Here is a 25,884-nt window from a genome sequence, read left to right as displayed (position 1 = left end):
AAAAGTATGTCACACATGAAAATTTGAGCATTTGCCACCTTTACTTCAAAATATGGAAGACAGAAAAAGTACAACTGACAACATAAATATGTTACGGCTATGCATATGTACATACACAACAGGTACATGACATATACCGATTCATTATAAATTCTGCAGAGAAATGTGTACAAAGTGCATGTATGGTTAAGTAGTAGCAAGTTTCATCAAATAGTTTTTGTGGACGTAATTCAAAATTGTTAAAAAACATACTTAATTCTTATTCTTGAAAGTGAAGTATTTGCAAATGCTCAACATAACTTTTGAGAAAAAATTATAACACCAAAATGAAACACTGGAAAATAGATTATTTTGATTGTTATACTTTGTTTCTCAAAGTGTGTGTCCTCCATTGCTAACGTTTGTCACAGGTGTCATGCCGAGTTGGAGATATTGATTTGTTCTTTGAAGTGGTGTTTTTAGAAGTGAAAATATCTACTGACCTATTTTGAGAAATTGTAAATGAATCATGAATTGGGCAAAGGAGCCACAGATGAAAAAAGTTTGAGAATCACTGCTTTAGGAGGAAAAGTTAGCTGTCTCCTCTGGGACTAGTATACAATGATCAATACGATAATTAGAATTTTATACATCAATCATATAACTAGGACACTATGTAGCACACAATTTCTAGATCGAATAGATGATTTATTATTTTTCAGCCTGTTAAGTCACTGTGGTGATAGAATGATCATAGTGATGGGCTCGCATCGTGAGGACCTAGGTTCGAATCCTACTGTTACCATAGTGGTAGTTAGCTCAATTGGTTTTCTCTAGTTCCCAACTTCAAGGAGCAAATGCAGGCAGATCTCTCATTAAAAAAGCCAATAACTTCCTAATTGTTTGGGCAAATGGGAACAATATAAAACTTTTTTTTTATTTTAATATCTATGCAACCCCCTTGAGCACCACACATTACTTGGATACTTTTTCTAACTGGAAGTGTGCCTCCAGGATGAACAGTCTGCCAGTTAAATGCCATTTATCCTGTTACCTATGCACTCTGTATACAACCAAGTGGCAAAGCTTATTGGTTGCCCCGTAGTGCTGAGATTTTGTTGACAACCTGTGGGCATTATGGGGTTTTTTTTTCTATTTTTTATTTAATAAATTTCCAGATGCACCCATCCTTTGGGAATGCTTCAATATCTCTGAAATGTGAAGTCTGTCCGGTTGTTCAATGTTTCCTCCAGGAATCAAACCCAGGTCGTCTTGCATGCTGGACTATACACCACAGAGACCAAAAAGTTCATATCAGCATAACCACCAGAAAATTTACTCTTATAAAATACTCTTTCCCAGTGCATTGTAGGACGAGAAAATATCTCAAAATATACAGCTTGTAGGTATTTTATACACCTATCGTAGGTTATGAAAACAAAAATGTTCATATTAAAAATTGAATTTCCACGTTGACTAACCCAGATTTATTAAGCATTTAGATAGCATTATAACTACGGAGGTGGTTAACACTGCTCCATAGTGAATTGAGTATAGATTGCATTTGATTTTGTGGTCAGATCTGAAATGTCAACCGAACTGTTTAACTTCTTTGGAAGAAAAAAACTGTTACTGATCTGTTAAAAACAAAAAACCTCATTGGTAAAAAGTTCTTTCTCTTCCACATGAGGATAAAGTATATAGAGCTTTATAGCAAGCAAAAACAAGTCTCGAGCTGAATTGCTGTGAGATTAACAAATTTTAATGCAAGAAAATCATTAATGTAAGAAAAGACAGCCTGGTTTTTACAGATGTCCAAAAAAAAAAAGTAATTAAGGTCAGAAAAAAATAAGTAAAATAGATTCTTATTCTATAATAAATTAATATCATTATTCAATTTTAAATTCAGCTAGAGATTCCAGTGATTGGACTAATACTATTCAGAAAATCTTCATCTGAAGATTCACCATCACTTCCGTTTCGTGGTGAGAGACGACATCCTCGATCTATGTACGATTTCAATTTATTGGATGCCGCAAGTATTAGTCCTAAATATGGTGGAGAAGGGTGTAATGGCCTTGAGATATACTCGGGGTGATACTGCACAGCAACAAAGAATGGGTGACCTGCAAATAAACAAAAACATAGTTTGAAATATCAACCATAATTCTCGTGCTATAAAAATTTAAATATTACAAGCATGGAGTTTCTAAACACAACTCAAACCAGTTTTGAAAAAAAATTGGTTTACTTTGAAAGGATGATCGAAATTCTTTTATGGAAGAATTTGCTCACCTTTGAGCTCCAGAATTTCAAGACGTTCTCCAGATTCATCATGTCCAACAAACATCATACCATTGGCTTCAAGATCTTCAACATAATTCTTATTGACCTCATAGCGATGCCGATGCCTTTCATGTATAGTTTGTTTTTTCCCATATAATTGCCCTGAAAATTATATTTTTAAAAGATTTTAAAATTAGAAATAAAAAAACAGAACATTTTGTGTACTGCAAACGAACATAGTTCTGATATAGCATTTCACGAAATTGCCTCTGCATACTTAGAAACCAATAAATCCTTAAGTTTTACAAGTTATCAAAATTAAAATTATACAAGTCTGAGTCAAAACCAACATTACAACTGTTTTGGGGGGAAAAAGAATCGATCCATCATCCCAGGGTAGAGTGGCCAAACACTCCAGTTTTTTACCAATAAATACAGTCCCATAAAAATGCTTTCAGGACACCTGTTTGTCCTGGTTTTTTTCTACACATAATCAAAAGATTTAATGAAACCAAATTATTTTAAAATATCTGTTTTATTTCGAAATTCAAAACCGCCCATATTTTTTGTAGTCTTAAATTGAGAGGGCTGTGTCATGAACAAGGATTTAAGTTCAGATGGAATCTGTGTCTTGCACATAAAAATTATGGAATGCAATGGTCAGCTTAGTATTAAACTCAGAGTGGCCTTTACCAGACCTAGAAACTGGTGTGAAAATAATTGCAGAGTTCTTCACGAGATCGTTCTTCATTTTTGCTCTATTCATTACAATATCAAGACTATTTGTAACATTTCAGTGGTTGTGATATATTCACCTGGTTTTAACTAAATCATTTTTCACATACAAAATTATATAGAAGCATTAAAACAATATTTCTATTATATTTTGGATTTGCAATTCCATAAAGAACTAAACCATACAAGGCCTATGCTTTTATTGCCAATAGGTAGTTTTAGCCATTGCCTTGTAATTTGATACTGTAATTTCCCTCTGAAAAAGTTTTTTTTTTTAATTATACAGTTAACCCTTGCTATGAAGATATTTTTTCAAGTATTGCTTGGAAATGTCTATACTCTAATGCTAAACTGCTACCTCTTGATATAACAATAAACCCTCTACAACAATATTTTCTTGGTCCGCAGAGTATCGTTATAGCAAGGTTTCACCATATCCTGTATTTTATCAGTGAATTTGTATGTCTTGGTTTTTAAGCCGCACAATCTGGCCACTCTGTCCTGGGGTCACTCAATCCTTGGAAGATTGTAGGCCACTGAAGTGATTTGGTAAATGGTTGTGATTCACAATGAAATGGAAGAGGTTTTGAAATCATGTGTGAGAGTTTACATGAGTGCAAAAATTGTGTGATGTCTAATTTTTCTAATTTATCGTGGAACAGAACATCAAATGACATTCAATTGGTGTTCAGACAATCAGAAAAGTTAAAGATGCAAATCTGTAATCTTAGTTGATCAATGGGGATTTTTTTTAACTAAATAGCATATTAAGATCAAAGTTGTAGATTATGTCAAAAAGCTTTACAGACAACATCTTCCACATAGATTATGATAGAAAAACAAATCTGAAATAAATGCAATCTGGGAAATACCCACAAAGAACAGAATCTTCAGATTTGAACAGTGTTGGCTTCAGACCTAGCCTCATGGTTCCTCCCATTTGGCCAGTATTATGCTCTGGCATATCGATGACCTGAAAGAAAAGGAGGAAAAAAAATTATATATTAGGTTCAAACTGTTAATATTTATATGAAAAATAAAAATTTAAAAAAAATTGCTAAAATTAAGATAAAATATATAATTGGGGGAGCTCAGTTGGAAGTCATGGTTATGGTGTACGAAATGACAGAGGAAATGGACTCGTCAAATTTGCAGGAGAGTGAACAGTTATACATCATGAATTAATTTTTTTTAAGAAACTGAAAAGAAAGAAGACCTGAAGAAGTCCAACTGGAACAAGTGAGATAGACTACATCCTATCTAATAAGAAGCATGTGATCCAAGACTGCAGTGTTCTCAACAAATTCAATACAGGAAGCGATCATCGACTGGTGAGATGTAGAATAATGCTCAACACTAGAATGGAAAGAACAAAACTTGTCAAAAATACAAGGACTGTCATCGATATGGCAAATCTTCAAGAACATCGATATAAATTGCAGTTAGAGCTGAAGAACCATTTGATTTTCAATATAACGCCACTGAAGACAGATAAGATGAACAGAACTTTAATCACTACCCTAAAAGTCATTGGAGAAAAAGAAATCAAACCAATGAAAAAAAATAACAGAAGAAAAAAAGAAACTGATGAAAGACTGGAGAGAATTTCAGATTAAGAAGAATGACCCTAAATCGAAAGTGGAATATGCAGAACTTTCTGAGATGGTAGGAAAGTGGATTACAGATGTCAGGAAGTTTAACTGTGATATTGTAAAGAAAGCACTGGAAGATAATAGGAGCTTAAAATCAGCAAAACAAAAACTGTGTGTTGGGAGAAAGGAAACTTTCGCACTAAAAAGGAAAGATGGAGCCATCACAAAGGATGGAAAGGAAATTATTAGTATTGTTGAGAAATTTTATAACTATACAAACATGAAGGGATTGAAATAGAGGAAAAGGAGCAGGAAGAAAAGAAAATAGAGCAGAATTTGTACAAGTAGCACCTGTGTTGAAAGAAGAAGTCTACAAGGATATAAGATGCATGAAAAAAGGAAAATGCCCAGGTGAAGATGGGATTTCAATAGGCATTGTTAACGAAGCAGGAGAAGAATTTGCCCAGTATGCTAGCTGCTTTGTTCACAAATTGTCTCACAAAATCGGATGTGCCTGAAGATTGGAATAACGCAATGATGGTGGTTCTTTACAAAAAGGGTGAAAAAGAAGATATCAAGAACTATTGACCAATCAGTCTCCTATCAGTAATTTATAAAATCTCCACCAAAGTGCTGACATATAGGCTTGCATCGAAATTGGATGAAGGTCAACGAAAAGAACAAGCAGGATTTCAAAGTGGTTTAGTACAATGGATCACATCCAAACAATCAGGGAACTTATAGATTGGGGTAAAGACACATCAATATCATCAAAAAAATATATGACAAAGCAACTGCAACGATTCGTTTGGATAAAGGAAAAGCAAAGATTAAACTCAGAAAAGGAGTCAGACAGGGTGATACTATCTCACCAAAACTCTTTACGCGCTGTTTTAGAAGAAGTATTGGATAAAAAAGAATTAAAATAAATGGAGAATTTCTCAACCATTTGGGTTTTGCAGACTACATTGTTGTTATCAGAGGTAATCCAGATGAACTAAAAGAAATAATACAAGAACTGGCAAAGGCAAGTATTCAGGTGGACTCGAAAATGAATCTGCAAAAGACTAGAGTTATGTTCAACCCCTTTGCGTTGAAGAGGACAATCTTGCTCAACAACTCAGAGATAGAAGTAGAAAGCTATGTATACCTGGGACAAGAAATTACCATGGACAACAGAATCATTAATGAAATAAACAGAAGGATCAGGATTGGATGGAGCACTTTTGGCAAAAACTAATTCTGAAGAGTCACATGCCATTATGCCTGAAAAGAAAAGTGTTTAAACAGTGTATGCTACCAGCACTGACTTATGGACCTGAAACATGAACACTCACAAGCAAGATGATACAAAGGCTACAGGCAACACAAAGGGGTATGGTAAGAGAGAAGAGATGTATAAGAGAAGAGACAGAAAACGAATCACTTGGATAAGAAGCCACAATAAGAAGTCATATATGATATCATGGAAAGAATTAAACGTCTAAAATGGAAATGGGTTGGCCATATTGATAGAAGACCGATGAACCACAAGTATTCTGGGTTGGTACCCCTGTGGAGTTAAACGTCCAAGAAGCCATCCCCACATACGATGGATCGATGAGATCAGAAAAGTAGCCGGAGTCAACTGGAAGGCTAAAGCATGACAAAATAACATGGAAATATTTAGGGGAGATCTTCATCTAGCAGTGGATTGAAAATGGTGGTTGTTGATGATATAATTTTGGGGAGGGAATTAATGATCAATTAATCAAGTCAGCATGGGTAATCAAAACAATATAGTAAACATTGTTTCATTATTATTATTATTTATATATATATATATATATATATATATATATATATATATATATATAATATTATTATTATTATACTAATTATAAATATTAGTTCAACCAATAGAATTCTTTGATACAACTGACTTTAAATTGTCATATACTATATGAAATGGTTTCTCGAATGTCATTTGAATAGTTTTCTTCAAATCTTCATATAAATAGGGTTCCAATGAATATAATTTTTTTTAAATTAGGGTAGGCTGTGTGTGTGTCAAGACATGCCACAAGCTTTCATGCAAATGATTAATTAGTTTAAAGTGTTAGCAATTTTGAATTTTTTGGAATCCTCACAAGTTGCTCTATCTTCTTAAAATCATTCTCAATATTTCAAAAACCACTTATTAGTCATGCATCTCACATTATTTTGAAAAAATATAAACGCTTCATAATTTTTGAACCATATTTCTTTTTACAAATGCTTATGTCTTATTGATTTTTATTTCACTACATTTTTGTGGAACTTGCGAAGATGAATCCGACACCTCACATAAGGTGATAACAGGCTGGGGTCTCAAGCTGTACTTTTATGTGTGACACGAGTTCTTGTACTTCATGTTTGTATATTGTGTTCTCTGGTTGATGTCATACTGAGATCAAATACTTATCACTAGAAACTTTGAATCTTCATCTTTTCAACGAGATATATATTGAACATTGTTTTCACATGTGTTGCATAAAAGTTATTTGAACTTAAGGTCTGACCTATTTTCATAATTCTCAAAAACCATGCCAATTTATACGACATATTCACATCAGAAATAATAAAATACAATTACATTTGTATAAGTTAAAAACAAGCTTTATAAACATTTATCTAACTTTTATTCGGATTAGAAGAGAAGTTTTCAAACTGGTAAATGAACCAGAGTGTTATTCAAATGCGAGTCAGGCATCTTTTAGACCTCAAATACTCACCACATTATGAGGTGTATCTTTATTTACTTCTACTGAATGAGCATCGTGAAGCTGTAAAACATTTCTAGAAAATTCGATCACGGCACATTGGAAACCCAAGCATATGCCTAAGTAAAAATTTCAATAGATGTCTTTGATGTTAATACAGTGTCTGAAATACAACAAATGTGAAATACAAACATATAATTTTATATATTCGTAATTAATGATTTGTAATTTGATTAAATTGCTGAATGGACTTGAAACTAATTCACTGTATTTATAATCTGTGGGAAGTTGTTTTTTTTAATACAGTTGAATCTTGAGTTAACAGTGACCTATGTTACGAGCAAAATATGCTTCAACTCTAAAACAAATATTTACCCTTTGAGCTTGAAACACGCAAAAAAAAAAACTGATTTAAGACAAATGAACACTCTGGCACTGTTGAAACAGACACAAGTTGAAGATGACTATGAATTCAAACTGCACTATATTGTATATAACTGCACTATATAACCTCTCTGTTAAATATATGAGAGAGAGGAAAAACTTATTCTGTATACACTCATAGGATTAGACTGCTCAACACTGATTTCATTGAAGATATTTCAGTGATTTTAGGGTGACTTTTGGGCAATGATTCAGAATCTGGCATTTTGGCCAGATTAGCTCGTTCTTGAGATACTGTTGAAATTTAATTTTTCATTTAACACATAAGCAGCATAAAAATCACATTGAAACTGTGCAAATATGAATCAAATAATAAACTTAATATCAATACATATTACATCTCATCACTGACGTCTGATGATATAAATTCAATAATATAGAGTGAATAAAATAGAAAAATAAGAAATTAAAAGTAAAAATATTATGAAAAAATGAGTGGCTGTAGAGACTACATTGTAATATTAAGAGAACACATTATATTACAAATAAGAGCCCATGCAGCAAAACCAACACCAATACTTTCAAAACCAGCAGCCCCAATATACCTTAAAACCATTAAAATTTACTTACCTTGAATTTTTTTTAGCAGTGTTATTAATGTTGTGAACAATGCAGAACAAGTCAAAGCAATCGTATACAAATACAACGCCACAACAGGCAAAATGCCCAACGAGGTGGCCGTATAATAAAACTGTAGTTCAAAATAAAGAAGCTTTCTTGATAAAAATTAACTTTCACAATAAATTTTTTCATACCCAGGAAAGGTTTTCTATTTTCTCTTGCCCATGAGATGGCTTCAATTTTCCCTTCTACGCCCTTCTGTCCAAAGCCTCCGGGAACCAATAAACCACTGTAAAATATTGAATATACAATTTCAAATTTGAAAAATAAAAATCTCATTGAAATATATTTTTTAATAAATTGTTAAATTGCTATACTTTGTTTTAATCTAAAAGGGGAAAAAGGCTGTCAATAATAAGCAGCAGTCTAGTATAATACACTGTATTAATCTGAACCAAGCAATTTAGATGCTTTTGTAGGATATAATTTGCAGATTACAGGTACAAAATTAAGGTATTTATTACTTAAATGAACTTTATGATACAAAACACTCAAAAATCAAGATATTTCTTTTTAACATCAAATCAAAGATATTTCTTTTTAACATCGAATCAAAGATATTCTCAATTCCTTCAAGTTAGAAAATACAGTTGGCGATGCTTATCGAGATCACTGTAATTTTATCATTCGGATATTGCTATCACTTTTGTAAAGTACAGGGCCAATATCATAATATCAGAAAAAAAATTGTATATAGTTATCTGGACTTTGGTTATGTGGTTTATCCCCCTCCCCCTCCCCATCAAAAGCTGTGTTTTTAGAAGCTAAGGTTTAACCAGACTTACTCATTACTACTAAGCTACCGATATCAACCTGCAAGACCATGTAGGAGGTTAAAAGGTACGTTCTTCCCTCCCCCACCTCATAAAATTTTTGAACTCAGTTCACAATGCCCTTATCAGGGAGCATGGGCAAAAATATGGGGAAGGGGGACAACATCAAAGAAGTATGCAAGTGTCATAATCATTCATCATTGTGCCCCCATACCTTCAATTTCAAACAATTTCAGTTTCAAAAAAATTAATTTAAGGGGGGGGGGGATATTTTTTCTTACTTTTTTTTGCATATGGAAAATATAGTTGGATGAATTTAAATATAAATTGATTTAAAAACTTTATCATATCAAAAAAATGGAACACTTATGCAATAAATATGCTCAAAAGTTGCTAAAATAAACTTACGGTATTTTTTCGCAGTTTTAAAAAATAAACCATTGTCTCCCATGGCGGTCTCTTCAAAGTATGCAACACATTCCACTACTTCATATTTCTGAGCATGAAATTCCATTTATTATTCCCCCTCCCCCCCTTTAGCCGGCATGCCAGGTTACAGCAAGAGGGACCAGGATGTCAGAAATGCATGTATTTTCCGGCACGCCAGGAAATTCACACACCCAAGTCACCGATTCTGGAAAATGCTTAAATACTGCATCTTTATTTTAAAAACCCATCGAACTGGCTAAATTTAAATTATGATCCTAATTAAACCTCACTTTTCCCGGCATGCCAGTAACGGACTAGACTCCAATATTGGTGCCTGAGTGACATGGTGGTGAGATGCTCGTCTACTACCGTAAAGGTTACCGTCACGGTCCCAGGTTCAAACCCAGGGAATAATATATTTTTTTTATTGAACTTGAGGTGACCACCAAAAGATAGATGGTGCCTTCATTTCCAGCTCAACTCATTAATGGTAGTGAATTGAAATATAGCGATATGGCCAGAGTTGGTGTTTGGTGAAGTAGACCCCAATATTAAAAAATCAGATGTTACGGCATGCCGGCTAATGTAAGTAATATGGTATAAATCATTATCAAAATATGTGTCCAGCCCACCAAAATTTTTTCTTTTTTGGCTCACTTCTAAAATAGTTTGCCCATCACTGGTTTAATTCATCCAACGTCTTTCATCTAAATCCTTAAAAATGCAGGATTTTACTTAAAGGGGAAAAAAAAATTTCAGAATAATATGGGGGGGGGGGGGGGGACTGACTTGATCAAACATTTTGCATCCAGTTATAGGAGACGAGAAACAGTTATCAAATTTTCATAAGTTCTGTTCGACCAAATAGTCATGGTATTTGCTTCCAAATTTGTTTTGGATATAGTTATCAATCAATTATTGTTCTCAGAAACCCTGAATCCTGATATGATCACATTAAGAAGTGCGCACTGTAATTTTCACCTGCTGAGTGAAATGTTAATTTTTGTCTTAATAAGACAAAATTTTTACACCATGCGAATGGAGGATACGTGTTATTCAGGATACTTGTCATAAATTGCTACATGCAATAAAAGACTCTGAATGGCTTCACAAAATAAGAGCAGTGCTTATACATGCAATAAGATTTCAATTTCATATTCATACTTTAAAAATATAAAAAATGACACTCACTCTGCCTTGCACAGATTTTGCCACGATTCATAATATTTTACAGGATCTTCCAATTTGGCTCCTGGTTCCAAATTTGCTGCCGCTATGAACTAATAAAACTTAACAATTAATAAATATATTTAGTTTTGAAAAGTCAATTAACTTGAGATCAAGGTAACTTATATCGTGCAAAATTCGCAAAATAGATAAAAACTTTCAAAAATGTATTTCATTGATGAATAATTTTCATGACTACAATGACATTACAACATTTATGAAGTTACTAATGCCCACACTCGTGACTGACTTCCTGACTGATGATTCAAATCAGAAGCATTTGCCTGGTAGGAAGGGTTAAAAACCCTGCATATCAGGGCTAGACAAATCTATTGCCCGAGGCATGTAAAAATTCCTACTGGGCATGAAGTTTTTTAATCACATACCCAACGCTGACACGTAAAAAAACCAAAATCAAAAATTTGATAACAAAAGAAGATTAGTGTTTGAAAAACTCACCTTCCCCCCTTCCCCTTTGGAGTAGTATAATAGGAATATGCATACAGTATAAATATAAGAATATTTCTCTTCCTTGGTTTATTGTTCTCTGATTTGTTATGTGTGGGTGTGGGGAAGACACTACCAACTGCATGAAATAAAAATTCTTCAAAAAGATGGGGGAATTTACAGAGTGTTTAGTGATTTCCACAGTGTGCCAGTCAGTGAAATTTTAAAAAACCGTAAAGAGGGTTAAAGTTATTTTTAATATGTATTTATATGTATGATACAACAAATGTGATAGTTATTTTACATAACTGGTTATTATGCATAATCCCCAACATTTTGGTAAATTTCCTCAAATTTATCGCTTTTACCAGGAATTGTGCATTGTATCCAAGCGCCACTGGTAAATTCGATAGATTTTCCTAAATTAATCACTTTTATTGGTGATTATGCATAGCATTGAAATGTAATTAGTAGAGCCCGGATTATATGCAAATGCATATGTGCATATGCATTTGCATATTTTGGCCTTTTTTAGTATTAATGCATATCAATGCATAAAATCAAAGAATTTCCAGTATAAGTGCATATTTTTGAAGGTTTACTTAAACTCACTTTTTTTTTTATAATTTTCCAAATAAATATTTTTCGTAATATTTTCATAACATCGATTTTTTTCCCGGTATGTGAAATTTAGTGAATTAATACATATTTATAAAGTATTTTACGACTACTAACAGTTTTATTGTAAGGCTATTTCTAGAGATGTGTCAAAATGTTAATTTTGTTTTTAGAAATAGTGTCGAAATTCTTTTATTACTGCTATTTTCGTTATTGAGCAGCTACAACAAACTGAAAACTAAAAAAATGCCTGAATAAAAAATATGTAGAAGTTATTTGCATATGCTGTATACATATATATGAGGGGATATTTTTTGGTAAAAATGAAATGCATATGCACTAATAGAAAACATGTATTTTAAAAACACATTCACTTTTTTTGCATGGTGTATTTTTTAATGCATATTTTCTCTTTTTTTATACATATTTCGGAATTTTTGACTTTTTCAAGATTTCTAATGCATATTCTGGGGTGTTTAATACATATTTTGGAATTTTCAGTGCACATTTTGTATTTTAAGTGCTTATTTTTGCATTTATAAGTGCATATTTTTGCATTTATAAGTGCATATTCTTGCATTTATAAGTGCATATTCTTGCATTTATAAGTGCATATTTTTGCATTTTTAAGTGCATATTTTTACATTTTTAAGTGCATATTTGCATATTTTTAGAGCATATTTTGCCACTTTTTTAGTGCATATAATCCGGGCTCTAGTAATTAGTAAATTTAATACATATAAAAAATACATATATTGTATCATTATATCGGGATGAGGTAGTAAAATTTATTGTCATTGTATCTGGGTCTGACTATATTCACCCAACATACTAATTTGGAATTTTTTCATACGTATCAAATTCACCAGTTACACTGGGTATTATACATAATCACAGACAAAAGCAATAAACTTCAAGTATTTATCAAATTCACCAATGACACTTGGTTATCATGTATATGACAAATCATGATATCATTTATCAGTAAAAATGATGTTTTCAGTATTTACCAAATTTACCATGGAAGCTAGGATATTATGCATAATAATCACTTTTACTGAATTTTGCAGTAAAAGTGATAAATTTATCAAACTTAACAAGATGATTGATAAGTATGTATAATAACTGACTTATCACATATACTGTAACATACATATGGCTTTTGTGTGACAATTACTGGATAGTAACTTTAAAGGCAGCTGAACTATTATGTTTTCGAGTTGAGAGTGAGTTTAAATTGATGTTTCATTTACTCAAATGGCAATTATTAGATGCCACACTTTCATCTCATAACTGTGTTAGGGACACACGCCTATACATGTCACTTTCCTCCATGAACCAATTTGTTAGAAATTCTTCACAGGTATCTTTAAGATTATCTGAGATGTTCAAGGTTCTTTCTCTTAAACCTGACTCTCTTTTAAGGTGCTGCCATCAATCTTTCGAATTGAGAGTGGCAGGTGTATGAAGTACAGTCATTGACATAATTTCAGTCCCTTTCTTTTAAAATGAGCACAACTCTGGCAATTTACTACCAAAATGAGTTGTACCAAAAGTGTGTGTGTGTGTGTACCCAAGTCTGAATGTAGCGTGTATCTAGGTGTTGTGAGTTTTAGCACTGCCATCTATTTTTCAAACTATGAGTGATATAGGGTAATGATTGAATATTTGTATTTTGCATGTCTGTTGCTTTCTTTGGCGAGTCCTCTTAACAGGGAGATCAGCTTGCATCAATTTTCAACTGCCTACTTTCTGTGGAGAAACATTTCCAGAAAAAACGCTGGGTCACATTTATGGCTCAAAAGTGAAAAAACACAGAAAACCCTGTTTAATCTACCAACACTGTGACTTGAGGGTGAACTGAAAGTTTTCATCCAATTAAAAAAAATTAATATCAATTCCTTAAAAAAAAACAAAAGAAAACATATATTACTTTCAAATTAAGTTTGAGATTGCAGTTAAGAGTAGAATGCTGTAATGCCTTAGTAACAGATGCATATGAATCCTCGAGACCTGTATATTTGCCCACTAAAGCTATGGTGACTTCTTTTGTTACAGTATCTATCTTATTTGCTATGCTACGCCATTTTGTCATGAGCCGCATCGATTCAGGTACAATTGGCAACTTCAGTCTCTCATCAAGAAATGCGCCAACTCCTTGTGCTTCTAAAAACAATGGGACATGGTATACTGAACTCACATCATGGAGACAAATAACCTAGAAAAAAAAAAGTAAAAATTTGTTTCTGGAGAAGCAAAACGATCCACAAAATTGATACAGAAATCCTTTTTCACCAATAATGAAAAGACTAGAAAAGTTACAAGAAAATTATCTTCAATTGTTTTGGTCAATAAACATAAAATTATGGCTAACAGAAAGGGGGTGAAATCCCCCACAAAACTGGCACAAAGGACAAAAACACATATTGGTTCACGAGTGTTTCGCAAGACGAGTAAAAATCTCCAAAAATTTTCAACAGATTTTCACTTGATAAAAAAGATATTTCTTGTGAAACAAGTAGTAAGTGTAACAGAGGCTATTAGATGAGCACTAGTCTATAGGAGGCTTTGCACATTCCTGTTGTCGGTCAAGCATCACAAGATCAGAATTAAATCACATTGACTGTTCTCTTTCTTTCACTATGGGCAGGGCTGTATTACTGAATTAAGGGTTAGGCTCCAACGTTTTTAGGGTTCCTTTTTATTTTAATGAAAGACCAAGTTGAAAACATATTGTATGCGTGTGTGTTAATAAACCCTTCAACAGTTTGAAGGCTCTTGGCTTCCGCCCCTCTTATGCACATATCAAAGCATTCACAGAGGTTAGGTAAGAATTTGTTAGAAGGCCCATGAAAGACTATCATCCCCTGGTTAGGTGTAAATGCATGCTGGGATTCCCAAAGTGAAACCCTTAGCTCTTCTATATCATTCCAGAAATACTTGAGCCTCCAATAAAAAATAAGTAAAAATTCAGTAATTTGAAATAAATTAACCTGTACCTTTCCTTTGATAAGGGACGTTAATGGCATGAAGATGGTCACTAGCAGAACCCTTTGGCTTCTCACAGGTTTGGATACTAAATAAATAAAACAGTTGTGAAACAAATCATTCAAACTTCTATTATTTCCTATGGGGAAGTTTTGATTTGATACGAGTGTTTCCGATAATGAGCACATTCAACGAAATTATGCTCATAAACTGAGGTTCCACTGTAATAGTACATAAACGAAAACGTCATGTCCAGGAACATTCAAATTCTTCAAGATTTTGCATCAAATTGTTTCAAAAATGAACAATCTTGGTTTTAGAATGCATCCAATTTTAGATTGTAGAAAAAATGAAATTTCTTTTGTACTGTTTATGAAAAACCATGCTTCTTCTACGCAATTTAAACACAATTATTTAGTATATCAATTACCTGCTTTGCAGGAACGTGACAAAAGTCTGATAGCTTGCATTTGACTGGCTCTGTGATCGGATTTTCACTTCTGCATACGACCTACATAAAAATATTTTACAGTAAAACCTTGATAAGTTGTCACTCAAGTTATCGAGAAATTACGGCGGCTTAAATGAAGTGCCACCAATTTAATGTTTATAAATTAAAAATATTGCAAATTTAAACAAATACACCATTTATCAAAATGTGAATTAAAACTACAATATTAATAAAATTTATAGATGACAAAAATACATTTTTGAACTTTTTGTGTTTAGTATTCAATTTACTGTTGTATTATGGTTAAATGCACTGGTAAACTTACGATTTATATCGGTATTTTTAATTTACACTAATCAGAGCAAATGTAAGAATAGTTGGAATTTCTCTACAACACAATTAATTGCACATTAATTTTTATACTTACATGACACATTTAATTTATAATGATTTGAATTTTTTATCAGTAGTTCATGGTACAAATATGAAGTAATTTTGAACACAGGGCTAAATTTTGACTTGAGGGATCCCTGGGCAGAGCAAAACAGACATTAAAGAACCTTCTCAACTGGGAGAAATGTCTGGTTTATCAAAAAAGACATTTTGTTTATATTTGTAGGTTTGTATTATAGGTTTTTCTAAATCACTTAGAAAAAACTTCAAACATGAAAAACTGAAAACAAAATGAAAAACATTAAAAATTGTAAAACAAACCAAATCTGGAGACAATCCTAAACCTCTAAGATCTCGAACACTGAATTGTGTTGGCTTCGTTTTATGTTCTCCTGTGGCCTTTGGCTGTAAGAAAATATTTTTGATCACTAATTTTAAAAAAATTGATAGTAAAAATCTACTGAAAACACTAACATTTATTCCATTACATAAAAAAATATGAGATACCATATTATTTAAATGAGTCACTAACTTGTGGGACAAGACTGACAAGAACGCAGCAGAAGTTCTCCAGTCCAACTCTGAATTGGAACTGACGAAAAGCCTCAACGAAAGACATGCCTTCAATGTCTCCAACTGTGCCTCCAAGCTGTAAAATATTAAACTTTAAAATATTGAACTAGATTGCAATTCGAACAAATATAAATTTATTGATATACAAAAATATGAAAATTAGTTTTTAATAGTGTAAACATGGAGGAAACACTGTAGTAAAGACGTAATGCAATAGAGTTAGGAAGTGATGTTTATACCACAGCTTGGTTATGGGAAGTAAAGGGGAAAAATTCCTTATGCAAACGAGCTTTCCCTTCCAGCTCCATAAGTAATGATGAAGAAAACAAAATTCTGCGAGTGAAAGGTCTAACATGGTATAGTCCAGGACTTAACAAATCAAAAAATATTTAGACGTCAGCCAAATTTCTTAGGAGCCAAGCATGGTTTTTGCTCAAGAAATTTGGTTCTATAAATAAAGTTTTATCCAATCTTCATAACTTCTTCCTATGTAAAAGACATAATGTAATAAAATCAGAAAATTTTGTCATCCTTAGACTTCAATTAAGCAATCATGTATAGAAAGTTTTAGGCACCAATACCAACATTCTGGCCAATATGGCGTCAGGAATTTGTTAAACTCTGATACAGTCACAATATTTTCAAAACAAAAGCAGCAGAGCAGGGTGAAAATTAAATGTGCTTATATCCAACAGCACAATAGACCCACCAAGGACCCATAGATAAAACAGTCGTTGCTATTTAAAAAAACAACCATCCCTTGTATAATTTCTCCTACATTCTGATATGTAAAGAGGGACTTGCATATGGGTAGCGAAAATATTGAATCATGAAAAGTGGCTGCTCTTGCAGTAAAAATTATTCATTTGTTAACTGCTAGGAAAACATGACATGATTTTTTCTCCTCTAATTCTTCAATATCATTAAATTTACTAGTATATTGGTTAAGTTAGCTACCACAAATTCAACATACTGCACACAGTTTTACCTGGAGCAATCAACCTGAATGTATATATATATGACTCTACTCTACAATCAGTGCCGTCTTAATGCATGGGTCTACCTGGGTACAGCCCGGGACCTCAGAAAAATGAGAAGTAGTTGAATTTTTTGAGAATTTACCAGGTAGGGTCTCAGAAAAATCACTTTGCCCAGGGGCCCATGATGCTCTTAAGACAGCTCTGTCTACAGTATCGCATAACATTCAGTCAATATTCTTTTCCTCTTATTTGCTAGGAATCTCCATTGACAAGAAATAAATAGAAACATTAAAAAAATTATGAAACATAAAATTACAAGTTTCAATGGAGGTCACTATTTACCTCTATTATGCAAACTTCGGGAGTTTGACCACTCTCATCAACGGGTACCTTGGCAACCCGTTCAACCCATTCTTTTATGGCATCAGTAATATGAGGTACGACCTGAAATATTTGATATTTAGCAATTGAAAGTACCATAGCATCAATAACTTGTGAAAGTTAGCAGTTGACCATTTTGATATAATGGTTCTTCACATAACACAACTTTTTTAATGGCGTTACTCACCTGCACAGTCTTACCCAAGTAATCGCCTTTTCTCTCCCTGTCAATTACATATTGATAGATCTTTCCAGTAGTTATGTTATTATCCCTATGCAATTTGATGTCTAAGAACCGTTCATAATTTCCCAAGTCTAAATCAACTTCACCACCATCATCAAGAACAAAAACTTCGCCTAATATTGAAGACAAATTAATATTAGATTAATAATTGAACCAATTACAAAGTTCAAGCAACATCTAATGACATCTACAGTATTTTTCCTATAACCCATTTTATACATGTAAAATTTCTCTGTTCTAACTTGCCTGATATTCTGAAACTCGGGGTTAGAAAAACCTGGTTTCTCGCAGAGTCAAAGTGAAATGAAATGATTGCGAGATCGGTAAATTAATTTACCCATCTCACTAAAGCTAACTACCATACTTTTATTGATGTTGCATTATACCACTATAAGAATTATTCGTTACAAACCAGGCAACTTCAGCCCTAATTAGTCTGTTATGAGGTTCTACTGCATTTTGGCATGCTTTTTCAAATTGACATGATTTAGAGAGATTTTTATGAGAGTCTAGCATTCCTATTCATGTTTGTTATTAAAGCAGAGACCTTTTTACCCCTTTAAGCGGTACAGCAGAAATCACTGAAGCCACCCCCCCCCCCTCAAAAAATGCCATATATTTATTTTTTAATTAAGTAAGCTTTTAAGAAGGTGGGTGGATATCTTGTCAATGTTGCTTAAAGGGCCAACCACCTTCTCACCAGCTTTGGCAAGATAACTTGCTTATTTGAACGTTTTTAATTTACCAATGACAAGCCCAGATATTTTGTAAAGATGAATTCCCAATGAAACATATTTTCTCTATCTCCTTTACTTTGCACCTGCTGAAAATCAAAAGTCTACCCTATAAAAAAAGATGCATTTTATAGGATTAGCATTTTCTGCTATGCCAGTTAAAGGGTTGAATTAACCATCAAACCAAAAGATAATCGCACATAAGACTTGGCTAGGTTACTTTCATTGTCAATTGTCCTAATGACCTACCAATAACCACAATTTTGAAAAACCCTGCTACAGAGTCCAATAAAAATTAGAACTCCAGACATGTAGTCCCCACAGATTGAACTTCATTTAAAAATAAATAAAAATCAAATTCTGATAAACTCATAAGTGCCAATTCCCCGACAAAAAAAATCTGTAGTTTGTCATGTGATGTGATATTTTCGCTGCCAAAAAATTCAAATAAAAGGGGGAAAATTTGGACTTTTTTGAGGGGCCCAGGACATTGCCACATTTTCCCTAATTATGGAACCATCCTGACTTGTTTAGATGTCTTTTCCTGTATTTTCAACAAAACCCACTTGAATTTTTATCCTCCACTAAAACCAGCGACTAAAATTATTTTGAAAGTCTTTGCAGGTCTGGGTTTGAATCCCAGTTCGGGCATGGATGTTTACAAACACACTAACAAATTCCCTGGACAGATCGTAAAGATCTCTTGGGAATCCGTAGTGATCACATTATTAAAAAAAAGTTATAAATTACATTGATAAAATAATTGATAATTCTGATTATAAGTATGAAATATTTATCTCACACATTTGTCATGCTAAATATTTTTTTATATATAGTATATTATAATATTGCATTGTAATTCCATTGTGATTTTCATTAGCACTTTGTTTTCCTGTCATCGTCAATTTTAGCAATTAGAAAATTTGATATTTTAGGCACCATATTTAGCCATAATCGACAATTTGCAGTTTTTTAAATCTTGTATTTTAGTTGAGGGAACATGATCAGCCTAGGATAGCAATAGGGGATTTTCAGGGACTTTTCTATCAAGATTCGAAAAGTCAGAGAAATTTGGTTTCCAACTGGCATATTTTAATAAGGATAAAAAATTGAAAGGTTTCCAGGTCATTCAGAAGGATTGGCACCTATGTAAAGGATGGTAGGTGTGAAAATAATGCAAGAGTATTTCCAAATCACTAGTTTGACTATTTTTTACCCATCATGTACCCACGCTTCACCAGTGAAAGGTATACATGATTATAGTCCACTTCAGGTTAACTTTGCAGTGCAGAGAAAGGTAGAGAGTGTATTCCTTCACCCCAAAATATAGTTCCCATATATCGGAGGCTTACGATGACCATTTATGCAGAATATTTCAATTTTTTGAATGATTGAAAAAGAATACTGAAAAAATATTGTTCTGAATCGATGAATTTTAAAATAGAAAAAAAAATTATCACCATTATGCATAAAAAAAGAGATTTTCCTCAGTGAGATTGGCGAGAATCAGCTATACCTTACAGTGCATCGATACATTGGTTGAAAGGCTTTCATTGTCATAGCAACATGTGATGCGGTTCCCTCGTAGCTTCCCTTTCACTGCAAAGTTAACCTGAAATGAACTATAGTTGATCTTGGGCTTGCCTTGGTCAACGAAGATTCTACTGAACAACTCTCTCTCTGATTAACTTTTGATGTTTAACACTGTGTATTCGCCAATGATTTAATTTAAATTCAATGTCATTTTTATGAGTAACAATTCGGTAAAATATGGTAGACAATTCAAAGTCATAATATATAAATAACAAACCATGTTCATATGGAGAAAATGTTCCTGCATCAATATTAATATAAGGATCTATTTTTATTGCAGTCACACGATGACCTCTGGTTTTCAAAATTTTTCCAATGCTGCTCGCTATAACTCCTTTCCCGATTCCACTGATGACACCTCCTGTCACTAAAATGTATTTCATGGTGGGTGGTTGTTGAAGTACCTGAGAAATAAAATGCAATTATATAGCAACCTGGTCAATAGAAATGCCTTTTAGGTTAAAGATGATGAAACTGTACAAATAAATCCAAGACTTAATTGCATAACATCACGATTCGACCCCATTATAATTGAAAAAAAAAGCAGCTCAAAATGAGTGATACTGTATATATTTCATTTGGTATGAAATTAAAACGAATTACAGTTGCAATGCTGTGACTAGGACTGGGCAATGCATCAATTTATAATAAACCACTGATGTAAAGTACATCAATATCCAGATTTTGGACACTGCAATATACTGTTAATTCCAATTTAATGAGCACGCATTTGCGATGTATCAGGGAAATCTGATGTTACATTGAGTTGAAATTGGCAATGTTGATTTAGTTAATACGTGTGCACAATATTTATCTAATGTAGACATCAGCAGGCATGGTAAAACCAACATGTGTATACGTGAATGCAGATATCGCTTTGTCAGTAAACAAATATCTTTTCATATCCCCCCCCCCCCATGGTCAGTGGGAGTTGAATAACCAATTTTTCAGCTACTCTATTAAAAAACAAAATGACATCATCGCTGTGGTGGTCGAGTGGTTATAGTGCCGGACTCGTGATGCGAGGATCCGGGTTCGAACCCCACAGTGGTGGTCGGGTGAAGTTGGTTTTCTGTGGTTCCCAACTTCAAGGCGCAAATGCGAGCCGATCTCCCCGTTAAAAAGTCTCGCCACAGAGAGCAACAGTCCTACAACGATAAATCATTCAATCATAACACTTCACTCATAGTTAGTAAAACTGGGGGCAGATGACAGCACTACACATAACAAGCATTACACAGAAAACAAACTTTACGTCAGGTTGCACTACACGTACACGCACATTCCCGCATGCACCGATTCGTTGGGGGGTTCCGCGGGGGGGGGGGGGGGGTGCATGTGTGGTGTAGCAGTAGTAGGTAGGGGCTCGGGGATCCATGATGTTCTTAAGGCAGCCACCTCGTTGGGCAATTTGCCTGTTGTGGCGTTGTATTTGTATTTGTATTTGTATATCTGATTCCTCATGTGACTATTTCGTGTTATGTGAAATTGCTGTGTTTTTATTATCTTTTATACACTGTTTTAATCCACATAACTTTATCACTTTTTCTAGCAGATGCCACAGCTATCACTATCAAGATATTTTTCTGAAATTTATTTGATGTTTGACGAGTTTTTCCTAACTTTTGTATGCAAAGTAAAATCAATGAGAAGTAGCTACTCTCAGAAAATATAAAAAAATTGAACTTTGTTTTAATTTATTGGACTGAGTACAAAACATAAAACATACAATCAAAACAACCGAGAAAGACACAAAAAATGACATTACGATGAAACATATATCCCTCTGTGATCCCAAGGGACTGCAAGTTGTTCCAGTGGTTCAATATAAATTAGATTAAAGAGTTAACTAGATTATGCAACAGCCTTGTTAATGTACTAATTGGTTAAATATTTTATAAAGTCGTAGATATATATTTTTAGTTTTTAGCTGAACAAAGAAAGCATGCATATATGTATGTAAATACAAACATAAAAGCTGAATTATTGGAAATTTTCTTTTATGGTGGGAAAAAATTAGAGAATAAACTTTTTAATATGTGTTGTTCATCGGGTGTGAATTGGAAATAATTATAATTTTATCTATTTTTCATAACTGAGCCCCATAATAATTTTCACGCTATAAATTCACTATAGAAGGGCATATGAAAAGATCCCAGTCTGAGGGCCTCACATGCTTGCACACACACACACTGTAAGTCACTCTTTTTTGGTCCTTTATTGACCTTGTTCATCACTCTTTTGGTCATTCATATGCTTAGACACGCTCTAGATTATTCTTCTGGTTACTCAGTGCTTGCTCTCTATTTTCTTGGTCATTGACATGTTTGCACATGCTCTAGGTCACACTTTTGATCACTCCCATGCTTCCAAAATCTGTCTCCCGTTTTGTTACTCACTGACCTAGTCCCCCCACTCTATAAACCATGGGTGGAGATATGGGAGGCATTGCCCTCCCAGTGTCAAAGGTGGAGTCAACTGATCTAATGTATGTATGAATTGACATCATCACCATGCCCCCCAGACTTCCAGGTCTATCTCCGCCTATGCTATAAACAGACAGATTTAAGGTTTTACTGTGTGTTGTCTGTGGTCCATACAAATTTTGCTACCCTTCTCACATCCTACTAATTCAGTGGACCTCTCATTTCTCAAATTTACCAGCCCCCCTAAAATTTTAGTGGCCTATAGCTCACAAGCCACCGCCTTCCCCCTTGCACAAATGCCACTGTCCATGACATCAAAAAAAAAAAATTCAGAAACTCTGACATAAAGTGATGAGATGACAAAGATGGGATACTTATTAATTTATAGGGTGTGATTTGTAATTTTAAAATGATCTAATACTATACTATATAATAAGTTCATATATTGCACACAATAGATTTTACTTTTACCTTCAAAGTGTTTTTTCTTGGTATGCGAAGATTTCTACGAAAATTGTTAAACACCGGCCTTATATACCTAATAAACATGAACCATGTTATGGGTATTGAAAGAAAATTCCACGTCCGCAGTTGAAACTCGGTTCTCAGGAAGTGATCTGCGAAGTTGAGAGAGAAAAAAACAAAACAGTATAAATGCATTTATTAACAAAATTCTTCAAATAAATAGCTCTCACAAATTGACTTTGAATGTAATGCTTACTATGTCACGACCACGTGTACATCTAGTTCACAAGAGCAATGCCATGTTAAAAATTACGCGATCATGAAAATGACATGCAAAGCATCAAAAAAGAAAAATATTTTAAAAGTAAACAGCGTTAAACCTTTTAAATGCCAGGGCTAGAGAGAGGATGAAAACAATTACTCGGGCACAAAGCCAGCGTCGTCCCCGATATTTACGACGCGCTGCAGCTGATAATTGCGGAAAAAGGCGCGCAACTACGCCGCCGTCGATGCCAGATCGCGCAAAATAGGATAGAATGAAATAAAAAAAATCCGTGAAATCAAAGCCTTCTTAACCGTCTCCGGTGGTCCGGTTTCCAAAAAACAGGTAGTCTCATAAAACAAAACAAAATTTAATTTGAGGGGGAAAGATGAAAGTATATTCAACTATTCGGGAAGTCATCAGCAACTCCGTGCACGAGCAACAAGGACCACGGGGGGGGGGGGGGGGGGTGTTTGATCTTCAATGGGGGCTAGCAGATTCAGAAACTTCGAAATGAGGAAATGAGGACGCTTGCTCATGCCTCCTTAGCAACGATTCACCTGTTTCTGTTAATAACAGATGGAGCCACCATACTAAAACTAATAACCGCTAATTAGGTGAAACAAAAGTTCAAGAAGAGCACACATGCTCAACCCAGGACCTTCAGGCCAAATGTGTCCCTCGGAGTCATCAACAAACTTCTCTTTCCAAAGTATGTAACGCCTCAGCGTTAACGTACGGAAAGTCATTTCCTTGAACATCTTCCATGTTTGGAGGCAACTTAAGCTACCCCTGCTCATAGCACAGAAAATACTGCGTCTTTATTAATCTTCATTTCTGCGGATGTGTGCATTGGCGTACACAAAGAAGGGGGAGCTGTCCCCTCAAGGTGAGATTATAGTGTTATTCTGCAGGAAAGATGCGGAGATAGACATGGATGCCTGGGGGCACGATGATGATGATGATCTCAACTCATATATATATACACATAAACGATCAATCGACTCCACGTTTGAAGCGGGGGGGGGGGGAGGGGACATTGCCCACCCATGCGCCCCCGTATCTCCGCCCATGGAATTAGCTCATAACCACGAGCCGGAGAATAGTTCCTGAAGACAAATAATATAGAATGACGCCAAAAGAAAAGCGGAGGAAAGTATTTTTTGAAAAACGATTTAAGAAATTAATGGCTCTTGTCATCGAAAATATCAGCATTAAGATTGGGAATATACAGTATATAAAAAATTTAATGTATGGAACGAAGCAAACGTATAGGCATATAAAAAAAATTGTCCGGTTAAAAATTTATACGTGCCTCGAGCATGTCGGGAGATAAATCCAGCCCTGGTTCCTACATTCAAAACGTAATAAATAAGCAGTACGAAAAACATTGCGACGGGTATCAAGTTTTTAAAGGTTATTTCAATGGTTCAGGCTCATAAAGGTAGAAGAGAAATCGTAAGAGACATCGCATTAACCAATATTTCACTGTATCCGATTATTTTATAAGTTGACGTGACTTATCAAACTAACTAACTATTCTGTAAATTTGTGAGAAATTAATTTTTTCAGATAAAAAAACAATCGAATGCTAAAAAAAAATCACCAAAATTCATACGTGCAAAATCAGAAAGTGTCATTTAAAGTCAAATACAGATGACGCTGAAAAACCAAACTAATTCATCTTGACATGTTTCATGGCTTGAGAAGTTGGGAGAAAAACTCGTATTATATCGTTGAAATGATAAATTGCAGCACATATTTAGAAAACGAAAAGAAAAAATGCCATGTACTCATGAAATCAGAAAATATCATCTATAATCAAAAGTAGATGCCTCTAGTGAAACCGAAAGTAATTTTGATTGGAACGCTCAATTAATGAAACCGAAACTTAAAATGAACACAGATTTCAATGATTGTTTCATGAGAACAAAATAAACAAAAATTATTTTAACCAATATTTGACTGTATCAAATTTCACTATAATTAAGTTCACTTGTAATAAACTTAATCAAAATTTCAACTGAGAATGCAAATTTCTCCAAAAAAAAAAGAAGAGATAAACACGTTACTTAAATATGCATCAATTCAGAAATTAGTGTTTCAAACAAACAAAAGATGACGCTAGTAGAAACTTTTTTTTTCTTTTGGGTATATTGCATATAATTTTTACATTGTAATGCAGCATGCCAGAAACACGAATGCGCAATTTTTTTTTTTCTAATCAGCTGGTCGGATCTTTTTGCTATCTTAGTTTTGCCTGAAACGTGAATACGTATTCCTGTTGAAACTCGTTACAAAACATTTCAGAAAATAACTTCTATAGAGTAACATGGGTAGAGTGAACATTCAACGTCATTTGAAACGTTCTTTTTTTTTTCCAAAGACATTGCAAATTCGTGCTTCTGGCATGAGAGAGGTCAATATGATTACTGGTTACTCAAAGAAAACGTTTGAAAATTACAAATCCCCCAATCACCAACGATGATTATCATTTCACTC

At 33.8% G+C, this 25,884-nt stretch overlaps 1 protein-coding gene across 2 annotated transcripts; it reads right to left on the bottom strand.

The window, feature by feature from the left end:
- Window positions 1–25: 25 nt before the first annotated feature.
- Window positions 26–23,636, bottom strand: Ctps (CTP synthase). Of its 2 annotated transcripts, none has more exons than XM_089242009.1 (15): window positions 23,501–23,636; window positions 23,127–23,272; window positions 20,447–20,633; window positions 17,846–18,015; window positions 17,620–17,721; window positions 16,257–16,373; window positions 16,046–16,129; window positions 15,311–15,391; window positions 13,826–14,110; window positions 10,792–10,880; window positions 8,533–8,627; window positions 7,346–7,452; window positions 3,877–3,973; window positions 2,275–2,427; window positions 26–2,105 (listed from the first exon to the last, which is right to left on the bottom strand). In XM_089242009.1, exons 2-15 carry the CDS (start codon window positions 23,202–23,204, stop codon window positions 1,885–1,887), a joined length of 1,866 nt encoding a protein of 621 aa, XP_089098135.1. In that variant the 5' UTR covers window positions 23,205–23,272; window positions 23,501–23,636; the 3' UTR covers window positions 26–1,884. The 2 variants fall into 2 exon arrangements, with proteins under 2 accessions (XP_089098135.1, XP_089098200.1); XM_089242074.1 differs by having other exon boundaries at window positions 1,145–2,105; window positions 23,377–23,619.
- Window positions 23,637–25,884: the final 2,248 nt, after the last annotated feature.

The sequence above is a fragment of the Pholcus phalangioides genome, unplaced genomic scaffold (genome assembly GCF_987345545.1).
Source record: "Pholcus phalangioides strain wild (caught in Gottingen) unplaced genomic scaffold, Ppha-v1.0 ptg000001l_1, whole genome shotgun sequence".
Classification (NCBI taxonomy): Eukaryota; Metazoa; Arthropoda; class Arachnida; order Araneae; family Pholcidae; genus Pholcus; species Pholcus phalangioides.
The sequence above is the reverse complement of the archived record's forward strand: the minus strand, read 5'-3'. Positions and strand labels throughout refer to the sequence as shown.

Excerpts from the sequence above, each read along its gene's own strand:
- Ctps (XM_089242009.1), bottom strand. The coding sequence starts at position 23,204 with ATGTTTATTAGGTATATAAGGCCGGTGTTTAACAATTTTCGTAGAAAT. Across the intron at positions 20,634-23,126 it reads CAAGAAAAAACACTTTGAAG|GTACTTCAACAACCACCCAC; the intron begins GTAAAAGTAAAA and ends TTTATTTCTCAG. Across the intron at positions 8,628-10,791 it reads CAAAATCTGTGCAAGGCAGA|TGGTTTATTGGTTCCCGGAG; the intron begins GTGAGTGTCATT and ends AATATTTTACAG.